This window comes from Poecilia reticulata, linkage group LG23 (assembly GCF_000633615.1).
Source record: "Poecilia reticulata strain Guanapo linkage group LG23, Guppy_female_1.0+MT, whole genome shotgun sequence".
Classification (NCBI taxonomy): Eukaryota; Metazoa; Chordata; class Actinopteri; order Cyprinodontiformes; family Poeciliidae; genus Poecilia; species Poecilia reticulata.
This window is the reverse complement of record NC_024353.1, coordinates 6,364,386-6,376,154: the sequence shown is the minus strand read 5'-3', so window position 1 is coordinate 6,376,154 and position 11,769 is coordinate 6,364,386. Positions and strand designations below refer to the sequence as shown.

The window sequence follows — 11,769 nt, the reverse complement described above, 5'->3', positions numbered from 1 at the left end:
AGCTGTGGAGGAGCCCTGATTGAAGGAGCTCCACTCTCAGCATGGATTTGAACTTGTGTCTTTATTTACTTCAGCAAAGCTCACAGTTTTTACCACATTCTGTAGCTTTCGGTGAACTTCTAAATCTGCTCCATAGTCGCATCTTTTCGGGGTTGGTACTGCCTCTAGTGGCGTGGGGGTGGTAACACAACTAATATTACCACATTACCACATCAGAAAACCACAAAGTCTTTATTATTTATTATTCATTTGTCATTCTCTTAAGAATGTAGAGCTAATTAAATGATCTAAAGACCTTAAAGTGGTTCCAGTTTCTCTCGATGGCCAACCTGTTGAAACTGTGGCACATTTAAATACCTTGGGTCGTTCCTGGACAGTCGGATCAACTTTGCTGAAAACACTGACTGTATTTTGAAGAACTGATCTCAAAGACTCTACCTTTTAACAAGATTTAGTGATCTTGGGGTGACCAAACTAGACTCTAGTTGGGTCACCCCTATGTCTTAAATTTGGAAAAAAATCATATTTTATTTATCACTACAGAAGGGTTCAGTGAATGCGCATATGAAACTGTTGGATTCGGTACCTCAAAAAGGTTTAGAGCCTTACTGAAGTTGTTTTTTGACAGCAATCAACATTTTGTCCCACCAGTTTATTCGACTGAAAATTCTCCAAGAGACGTGCATCTTGCTCTTCTGAGGATCTTTGATGTGGGCGGAGTTTGTGTCCAAATTCAGGGACTTCATCCCTCGAAGGCGGTTGTGTTGCTAGGCTTCTGTTTTTAAATATTTTTACTAAAAAGGATTAAATGAGTGACAGAAAATCATCAGTCAGATTTTAAACTCCGTTTTTACGAGCTTGCTAGTAGTTTAGCGCTTTCATGGTTGCTCGGCGACAACATTCGCCAACGTACAATCGGGAATAGGCGCTCCGCTGCCCCCAACAGGACAGTTGTGGAAAAACCTGGCACGTGGATTTAGCCTAAATGTTCCTCCATCTGGCCAGTAGAGGGCGCTGTAACCATGTTCTGTTCAGGTGATTTCATTCCCTAACTGCTTTGTTCACAGTTCATTTTGATGAGACGCTCCTTGTTTTGGTTGTGTTGTACAAATCCAAGCAACGAGTGGGAGATTATTAAAACTGGCAGCTCTTTGTTTCTCTCTCAGCTCAGTGGAAGAGCCTGCAGACGGTGAACAAAGCAGATTTCCTCTAACAGTGAAGTCATAGTAAATGAGCTCTGCTGCTTGTGACTTTAACTCGCTCACAGCTTCACAGCAGAGGCTTGTTTGGGAGGCGTCAGCTGCATGAAGATGTCCTGGAATACAGCAGCAGCGGTGACAGCCGAGCAAGAGCCAACTTTGATCATCTGGGGAAAAAACACAGATGAGGAAGAAGTAAATTAGGAAACCTCCCAGGACTTTAAAGTTCCTCTGCTGCCTGGAGTAGCAAAATTAATCTGCTGTTGTAGTTCGTTGGGACTCATCAATTAAACTTAAAAGTTTTGGATTAGCAAAAGAAAAAAATTAATCTGGTTCAACTGCTGTTATGTTTAGGAGAAATATGCATGAACGTAAAAATTTACATTTACAGCTCATACTGGTCTCTGCAGAAATGTTGGTTAAAATCGCTTTATGCCTTGAAAGGTGTAAATCAGATCTTTAGTCATATTTATTTGTTTACATCAGGTTTTTGTGATGTAAACAACAAAAATGAGAGAATTTAAACGTGTGTTTTTTCAGGATAGGCATACATAAAAATAATTAGCTGTAGACTAGTGTAGTAATGTGAGGAATTCATTTAAAGGCCTAAATTAGCTCTTTTCCCAAATATTTCCTGTAAAATTTATAAATAAACTTTAAATATTACATTTTCAGAGGTTGAAAATATAAAAGATGTTACCTGGTAGAACAGACCATAAAAAATTCAACACTTCACCTTTTAGCACATTTTTTTCCTAATGTGTAAATATGGTATTAGAATAAAGGATAATTGAAAAAATGGGATAAAATAAAAAATATAGGTAATTTACATATAAAAGTGCTATATAAAAATAAAACATAAGCATAAGGATAATTACTGCTGAAGAATAAAAGATGAACATATAACAGTTAAATGTGACAAACTGTCCAGGTCTGTATTTCCATCTTACGCTGATGCAGTTTATCAAGCACATTATTGGGTCTGTTGTTAGAGACTCACTTAAACTTGATCATCAGAGAGTTGAACTCGTCTTAAACAGTCGAGTTTATACTTCGGTTTGCTTCTCGACGACTCAAGAGTTGAGTTGGACGTTTCCTGGAAACCTTTAAGAAATTTCCTTGCCAAGGCCTTGGCTCTGTCTTGTGTTAAGAGAATAAAATCATCAACTTCTGGCTTGTTATATTCTCTTGTTCTCCCGGATTCAATGATTCCATGCGTGGAAACAAAAGCCACACAGAGATAACAGCGTCACAATAATCAGCATTTATTCAAGACAGATGCATACAATCACCAGAAAAGCACATCAGAAACCTCAGAGCACAAACACATAAATTTACTTGAGAAAAGGAAGAAAGACAAACAAACAGCAAAGACGTCTTTGGAGAAATTGTAAGCGCAAATCTAATTTGTTACTCTGTGTGGAAAGTTTTATCTTCTTTTCTTTAATTTATTCAAATAAGGCGTATCTTTGCTCATCCAACCAGAACCTGTCTCTGACCCTTTTTAAAATTAGAAACTCCCTGCAATTTGTTCATAAGATCAAACACCAGTTTCTCCATTGTCTAAATAAGGTGGAAGCAGACTCTCCGAACTCCTGCTGGTTTATGGCTTTTCACAGATCAGTGTGAAAAGCTGGAACTTCCTGCTGATTGTTTCCCAGACAAAGAGCAGATCAGAGATCTTGGCAAACCATCTGCTTTAACTACAGGTAAAATAAAGATCAATAGGCCTGAACAAGTTATAAATTTTAAAACTATAATTAGGCTATTTCAATCAAAACATGTTAAGTTTTAAAACTAACTTATTTTAAATGTATTTTTCTTAACACTTGAACCTGTTTCAAACACGAGACGTGTTGGACTTGTCCTCCAAAGACTTTGACCTTGACTTGGCCTCGTCTCTCAAGGACTCAGAGTTGAGTTGGATTTTCCCCTACAAGGTTAAGGAATTGCCCCTGTGCAGAATTATCCTTTGTCCATTAGGTTCTTGATATGTGAGGATGAAGAAGAGTGAAGAGTTGAATTCATGCTGCTCCATTTGTTCATGCTATCCTTATGGGCTAACAGAGCAAAATGGCATCAAACAGCAGTTTGTCATTCCCTTTGTTAGCCTCTGCCTAAGCTACGCCCCAAATAGACGCCCTCTTTTGTGTCATTTGCTTTGCGGGCATGTGATCTATGTGAATGCATGTATGTGTATATGAGCATGTAAATAGCTAAGAGATACAGGAAAACACTGAATTATTTATTCTCAGCGCCACTCAAACACCTTAGACTTGAACTTGTGGAACAAAACCTTGAGTCTTTCTTGGACTTGCCCTCCAAAGACTTGAAACTTGACTTGGTCTAACCTCGAATCCCACTAAGGAATTTGTCTTGAACTTTTCTAAAAGCCTCTAGACTTTGACTTATCCCTGAAAGACTCGACTGGAGGATTATTTTTGACTTGCCCCTTCCGTAATGGAGAGGCCTTCGTCTCAAAGACTGGTGAGCATCTCTGAAATCTTTAAGTGGTTCTGGTCCTGGTGAGTCCAGTAAGGACGTCGTAACAGCAGTTAAATGTGTGAAACTCAAAGTGTTTGTGGTCTTGGAGACGTTGCCATCATACGTCTCTGTGTCTTTCTTTCACTTTGCTTCAGGATTATCTCCTGAGCCACATGTACAGCAACGCAGCCAGAGACGACCTTTGGAGCAAACTAACTCAGGTACGTTTGGTCTGTTTGGTTTTAAGCCGTTTCTCTTTTCTTTATTTGGACTTGAGGCTTTAGGGCACGTTGGCCTCAGCAGGAGGGGAGAGCAGCCTGACTCACTGAAGTTGGTAATTATTGAGTAATTCTAACGAAGGCCAGGGCGATGCTCGCTAAGACTTGATGAGATGGAGAAAGTTTGTTGCCTTGGTAACCAGAGCGAGTTGTTTTCTCAACAAGAAGTTTTTAATGTGATCACCATCGATTTGTTTTTTTTATATACTGAAAATGTTTGATTAACAGGCAGCCAATTAGGCATCTAATTTACCTGAAGGTCACTCGTCTTCCTCTAATCGGCTCGCTGCGTTTGTTTCCGTCTAAAGGCCATGCGCTCAGAAGGGCGGGACATCGACATCGGGGAGATGATGGACAGATGGACTCTGCAAATGGGCTACCCTGTCGTCACCATCAGCAAGAACCAATCAGAGCAGCTGCCAACCCATTACATCACCGTCACCCAGGAGCACTTCCTGTACGGAGAGGAAGTCAGAAACAACCTCAGGTAGCAACACAGTCCAAGACAAATTAGTGTGTTTTTAATCATCAGATGGTGAGTTTTGATAACTTCAGGGTTTTTATAATTGTTCAAAAATGAAAGCAATCACAATTTAAATTCTCAATCCCTGCAAATTAGAAAAAGGTAACTTAACAAAAGCTTTAACTGACTTTAACTTAAGCAGGTTTTAACTAGACCTTTGTCCAGTTAAATATGTGTTGATCTGCTCTCACTCCTGTCTTCAGGGTTTCCAGCTCTTGGCGTCATTAAGTTTCATCAGCAGTGATTAAAAGTTGGTTTTTAACCAAACTTTTGTTCTGTAAATATAAATTTCTCAGCTTGAATTTTAGACTCGTAAAACTCTGAGATTTCAGGCTCCAGTTTTATCCGACGTTACGGAAATGACAGGAAGCCGGTTTGGTAGCGACGAGCTGCAGCTGCAAAATGATGAGCTTGATTATTAACCAGTGACATTGGTGGATCATTATGGGATGTTAATGTCTGATAACAATCTGTTCATGACTTGGTTTGATGTATAATAGTCGTTACAAAGACTGGAAAGCAGAAAATCAACATTAACAGTTTTCATCTCTTTCTGTCTTAGAAAATAAATGGCTGCTCGTATTTATAATGTGGTAAATAATAATTCTTAGCATTTGAATGAAATCTTTAGGGATTAAAAGATAACTCTCAGAAAATATTAACAGATAATTTTCAAATCTTCAAGCAATAATTTGTCCTGAAAAACTTCATTTCTTCTGAGTGAAACATGCAGGAAAGTGTTGGTGACGTAAATTCATGACTCATCTGCTGTTTCAGGATGATCTTAAAATTTTGTGACGCACTCAGCACTAAATTTGTTAATTTGCAATCACGCATTTCCCCCTTTGCCCACTTTTCCTTACCTCCTTTACTACTTTTCCATCATTTATGCATCATTCATATTTTATTCCCATGATGTTTTATTCACATCCTTGACAATCTTTGGAGTTTATTCTCTTCTGCGTTTTATCGACCCACTTTCTCCTCCATTAATACTTCAGCAGTGCTCTTTACCTGTTGTTCACTCCTCCTCCTCCTTCTTCTTCTTCTTTCCTTTTTTCTTCCCGTGAGGCAGTTTACAGTCGCTCCGTCCCGCCCGGCTTCTCGCTGGAAGTTTCTTTTCTCTGTCGTCTTTTCATCTGAGCCCTTTGTGCCTCGGTTGGCTGTTGAATTGAAGCCGTCCGTTTCAGGCTTTGCTGGTTTTCCTCTCTTTGAGTCAGAAACTCGCTCGGTGATCCCAGAGCGTTCGCCCGCCCTTTGGTAAACAAACAGCAACGTTTTGAGCTGCGTTCAGAAACGCATTTCCTTTTTCAAACCTCTTATGGACGAGTGACGCCTGTTTGGTTGTGAATGCAGCCAAGGTGATGTATGAACCTCACAAACTCTGGCTGATGCCAATTCCTCTCATTCTGAAGATGCGATTAGAGGGGCTTTGATACCATCTAGTGGTCAGAGTGTGAACTACGCAGAACTGACCCGAGCTCAAGTTTGGCTGATAAACTCAGTAAATAGTCTTAACCTTGGTGTAGATTGTGCAATAACATATATACATATATACTCAATCTTACGTTTAATTTTGAGTTTGATGCTTTTTAGCGACTCTAGGCAACTGAGGAATGGAGATGAATAATGCTAGTTTTAGTGGTATAGTTGATTTCTGCCTATTTGTAGATTTTTCTCTGAATTAGTTGAATTATTTCCAATATTTGAAAGAAATTACCATTTCAGGAGCTGAAATACCTTGGGGCATCGCTACTTAACGTGCTATTGGCTGACGTTTGCAAAGCAGCCAATCCAGAAGAGGCATTTATTTTCCTAGCTCCTGATTGGCTGTAGAGTGAGAATGGAAATACGGAATAGTGTGGATGTTTTCTTCAATGGTAGACTACTTCTACTGGTCGTATTAAAGCATGTTAAGGTGTATTTAATGTTTGACCTATTAAGCAGTTAAAAGCATTTTTAAATAACTGGGTACGTATTATATGCATAATTTAGCTACAGTTGTAGAAATGTAAAATTGTGTACATGGATTTCAATAATGCAACATTAAATGAAAGAATTACTTTAGATAATCAATGTATAATGATGATAAATAATTATTATATAAGTATATTGATGAAAATGGCAATTTTTGTTCAAGAAAATATTCTGTTTTTATGAATATGATTAAGTGCCTAGTGGTGCTAATTAGCATCGTACCTACATTAATTCAGTGTGTTCCTCCTTTTCTGCGTCACACTAAATCCAGGCTCAAATCAGACGCAACTGTTGATGTTTTGTTGTGTCTCTTTTATTTCGGAGGTTAAATGAAGCCTTTATTCGCAGCTCTCAGGTTTATAGTCCAATAAATACTGAAACTGTTTCTGCTAAGAACATTATGGCTGCGGAGGAAGAGCGAGAGCAGCTTTCTGCGTCTCTGTTGGATGTGTCCAAGGCTTTAGGAACAGCTAAACAGGCTGTTATCTGTGGAGTTTAATGAGCTGCTGCTGCTGCTTCTTCTCCTGGCTTTAAATCACACAAGGCTTTATTCTTCGGACGTTTGTTGCCGATGATTATAGTCCCAGTCAAAGTCCCGTCTCTGCGTAAAGACTCAGAATCAGGCCATATGCTGTTTATTTGCTGTGTGTATTTTTCATGATGTTCATTCATCAAAGCAGCTTTGAAAGTTGCTGCAGAAGAGAGAGACGGCTGGAAACATGAAGCAAAGTGGAGATTTAGTTCAAATAATTATAGGAAAGTTCATCCAGTTCAGGCAGCGAAAGGGGGAAACGGTCAACCAGCGTCGCTGCTAAAGGTTTCACATCTGCAGGCTCGTCTCCTCAGTTAGTAAAACATGAGATGTTTTCACGTTCACTCAGATCTTTCAGCTTCCTAAAGAAACCAGATGTAAAAACTGAGGCTCGTTCTGGTCGAAAACACCGAAAACTCCTTAAGGTCCGCGATCAAAATGAAGGTCTAGTCAAAGTATGGAGATAAATCAAACTGAAAGGCTGTGCCTCATGCTCCACTGTGGCTAAATTAAACAGTTCGGTAAAGAAAATGGAGAAGATGTCTTTCTCTCGGTGTCGTTAAAGACATGGTGAGGTCGTCGGACTGTGCCAACCGGTTATCAGGTTTAGGGGTCACTTACTTTTCCACATGGAGTCGAGTTGTTCTGGACTTTTTTTTTTATCTCAAAAATTAAATCTTGTGAAAACTGCAACCAGGTTATTTGTGTCTGTTAAAAACAAGTACCTTCTGAATAAATCTAATTGAGCAATTAGTTTTTCGCAGCAGCGTGTCTGTAGGTGTGAACTGTCACAGCCGGTACGAACACGGCGCCGGCGCCGGCCGCTTCCGCTCACCTTGGCTGTTAAAAACAAAAACAACATTCACAAGAAGGCTTCCAGCCTGTTTACATTTCACTCAGCATTTCCATTTTGGTTCCCGTTTCCCTCTGGGACGTTTCCGTAGAGACACCTTTCACTTTAAAACGGCTAAGCTGTTTATAAATAGACGTTATAAACATGAATTTGGTGGGGAATTATTCATAACTGTCCTGTTTAGCATTAAAACTCCTAAAATCAACACAGACGCTCATTCTGCTACCTGTCAGCTGATGCGTCTGCAGTCTGAGCCGAGCTTTACAGGGACGCCATTATGAGTATACAGGCTCAGAGAGCCATTTTATAACACAAACAAGTAACTGTGTTACCGTATGTATCGCGTATGACTTTGTAATTAACGCCTTGAAATTGGGCCTCTGTCTCTTTAAGAACTCCTGCTCTCTCTGAAGCTCCGCCTTCAGGAAATCATCCCAACATGGCTTCTCTATTAACCCTTTAGCAGCGTTGCTCTGAGCAGCAGCTCCATCAGGTGTTTGCTGATTGCTGCTGGCTAGTTTGAAGGAGCCGAAAAGGGGAGGAGCTAGGTCCACCCAGGCGTTTTGCAATGCTAAATGGTTGCCTTGGAGATTTAAGGATGACGAAAGACTCGAGGTTTGTGTCTGATGAGCATTAAAACTTGATAAAAAGCTTTAAAAAGTTGATTTTACACGACATTGACCTTTTAAAATTGCTTGATTTTAACAGAGTCCCAAAATCTGACAAATGCTTTTTTTTAACCCTTTCCAGACTTTCTCATCCGTTCATTAATTTTCTCAGATTTTTTGCTTTTTCAGATATTTTCCGTGTCGTCGGAAAGGTTCTGATTCTTCATTTCTTTGTAACCAGGCCTGGATGTGACGAGTGAACTCATCACTCATTATTTCTGTCTAACGTTAAAATTTGTTCACATCAAACTAGGAGCCAGCGATACGGACGTCAAGCTTGGTCACCATTTTTTTTTTTTTTGCTGCTATTGTGATCACAATAAAAGTGACGACATCAGCTAGTACTTTTTTACGTAACTGTATGGCTGGCACTAAATACCACAGTCATTATATCCCTACACACACAAATACATTAAAATTTATTGAACTGGAGAAAACTGTAAAAAAAAAAAAAGCCCTGACAAGATGGATTTAACTTCATTAATATGAATTTACCATGAGAACAGTCTAAATGTATCTCTGTAAAGCTCCTCCCTTAATTAAACTCCCAACCACTGGAAAAAATCAACTTTTTTGCTGAAGTTTATGTTTTAATCTTTGGTTTTCCAACATATAAATGAGGTCGATGTGCGTTGCAGCAGAGGATGAGGAGCAACAGGGGTTTCTGTTATCTGAAGAGTTTCGACTGTAAAAATATGCATTGATGGTTTCCTGCTGCTTTTCTTCTTATACATCCAGTTGGTTTCTGGCTTTGATGAATAAACTATAAACTCTGAGGACGAGCGCGCTCATCAATATTAATAAACACATTCTGCTGTCCGTGCTGCTGACTGCGTGTGATTGAGTTCTCTTCTTGTCAGTCGCTCTCATATGAATGTAGGATTAAATATTTGGTTGCTAGGGTCTCGTATTGATCCTCTGCTGCCTGCAGCGACAAACGGCGGTTTTAGGAAAGTTTTTTTTGGGTGCAGTAACGCCTCGAACCATAAACACGGATCTGTGGTTTAACTGGTGTGAGCGAGTCGAGCTGATTGTATTCAACCTCTAATTAACATCCAGTCTAATTAAAATCTAAATGAGTTTGATCAAAACGAGCTTAATTAAAATCTGGGTTTTAGTGGAACCGAGAAGAATCTAATGTTTTAAACGCTTTTCTATTGGTGCCATTTATTACTGGCATACAGTAACGGCTCAGAGTGAAAGACGGAGAGAAACAGCAGTTTGATGATTTTCCTCACACAGCTGGTCTGCAGATGCACAACAAACCCCACAACACCAAAACGTCTGGAAATGTCTCTGAACTTGAAAGGATGAAAACAGTTAATGTTGTGAAAGTGAAGCATAACTCCAAATACTTCACCAGTTTATAGTAAAATATATGTAGACATTTGGTAAACTATGTAGCTTGGGAAGCTAAGACATCTATACGCAATGCTACATGCAACGCAGCCAATCCAGAAGCAGCATTTATTTTCCTTGCTGCTGATTGGCTGGACACATAGCAGCAGAAATAAATGTGAATGTTAGCTTCTGCATATCAATGCATATTTGGTGTATTTGGTGTTTTAAGTTATTAGTAGCATGTTGCTCATCACATGTTGAAGCTAATTCCTTAGCCGAACCTCCAGAATCAAAAGTTTTATAACTCAAAACTTAAATCTTGTTAAAATAAAAGTTCAGTCTGTCTGAAAAAATACAGCAACTAAGACCTCATACAGAGCAACTGAATAAAACCAGTGAGAGTTGGTTCATCAAACTAAATATGATTTGAGGACTGAATACTACAGAACAGATCTCCAACTTCAGTGGCAGAATTAGGTGAACTAATGGTTAAAATGATTAAAAACTAACTCAAACTTGCCACAGATTGATTAATTTGGTGAAACTGTTTAGCTAGCTGCTGGCATTAGATAAATAAAAGCTAAAGCTAGCTTGGCAGGCTAATTGTTGGCAAAATCAGTAACAGTTTTAGATAAAAAAATATAAGAAAATTAAATGTATTGATTTAGAGCTTCATGTTTTAGTGAAACATTTAACCACTAAAATCACATTTTCTACCATTTGTAGAAACTAAAAATTTTCTTTAAGTTTTTCATTGACTAGCTTAGCAGCTAATTCGTGTGCGCTAAAGCTAGCTTTGCTAACTGACAGCGACAACCTGGCTCTATTCTTATTTTTAAAAGTTTCTGTTTTTAAACCAAAACAAATCCATCATACAACACATTCAAGCTCCAACTCACGTCTGAAACTCTTTCAAGTCGCAGGCAAAACATTCAGCATCTCCTATTTTCATAAACAGTCTTGAATATAATGGCCAAACCACCGTGTGAGAGGCACTGAGGCAAAAATCCTCATAATGTTCCTTTGTTTTCATCTCTGTGGATCCAACATTAGATGAAAGATTATTTTCTTCACGTACCAGCAGTCTAATTCACCTCCACAAAACACTTAGCATGAATGAATCTGTTCAGTTTGGGCCATTTATCAACAACACAAAATGTTTTCACATTTTGTCGCCCTGCAACTTCAGTATATTCATTTTTTGTTTTGCAATGAGCAAAACAAATCAATGCATGATTGTAATATAAAATAAAGAAAACAGTATTTTTTATTTTTAAAACCATTTTTACTTAAATAAAAGCAATGTACCAGTTTTTCACCTAATAATATAATTCTTAGTCGGTCCGGTGGAGGAATGTTAAGATAATTCTGGGTCTAGATTGTGCATTTTATTTTATACATTTAATTACGCAGCTGTTGGCTCTTATGGTTATTGTGCTACATCTTTTTTTCTTTGTATTTTTCAGGCATTATTCTTTCCGTTCTCGTAGCTTATTCACACACAGTTTACTCCTAAACTTCTAAATGTACGGCTGGATGTTTTTGCCTCTTTTGGGACAGAAAATTTTCTTTGATTTAATGGTTTCACCCATAAAATATTAAAGTTTTAATGTATTGCACGTATTCACTGATTACTGTAAAATAGTGTAACAATGGTTTTTAATGAAGAAAAACACAAAAACTTAATTTGATTTTATAGCTCTAGTGAAATAAAACACTGCAGATGTACATGAATAAATTATTTTGTATATTAAAAATAAAGCTTGAACAGGTTAGAGCTTTTGCAAGAAGTTCATGTTTTTTTTGGTGTCTGGAAAATGAGGCGTGTCAAAAAAACAGCAAAATGTAGGCACTGCGTCACCTAGCAACCAAAGCTGAGTTTCAGAGTGTTACATAGCAACCAAAGCTGAGTTT

The 11,769-nt window shown here is 38.4% G+C and overlaps 1 protein-coding gene across 2 annotated transcripts in view; it reads left to right on the top strand.

Annotated features, from left to right (window-relative positions):
- The window catches only part of LOC103459315 (thyrotropin-releasing hormone-degrading ectoenzyme), a 159,000-nt gene that overhangs the window by 121,087 nt on the left and 26,144 nt on the right, over positions 1 to 11,769 (top strand). For both annotated transcript variants that reach the window (XM_008400786.2, XM_017302844.1), the window contains exons 9-10: positions 3,839 to 3,904; positions 4,270 to 4,448. In XM_008400786.2, coding sequence (XP_008399008.1) covers positions 3,839 to 3,904; positions 4,270 to 4,448 — 245 coding nt within the window. The remainder of the gene's footprint in view (positions 1 to 3,838; positions 3,905 to 4,269; positions 4,449 to 11,769) is intronic.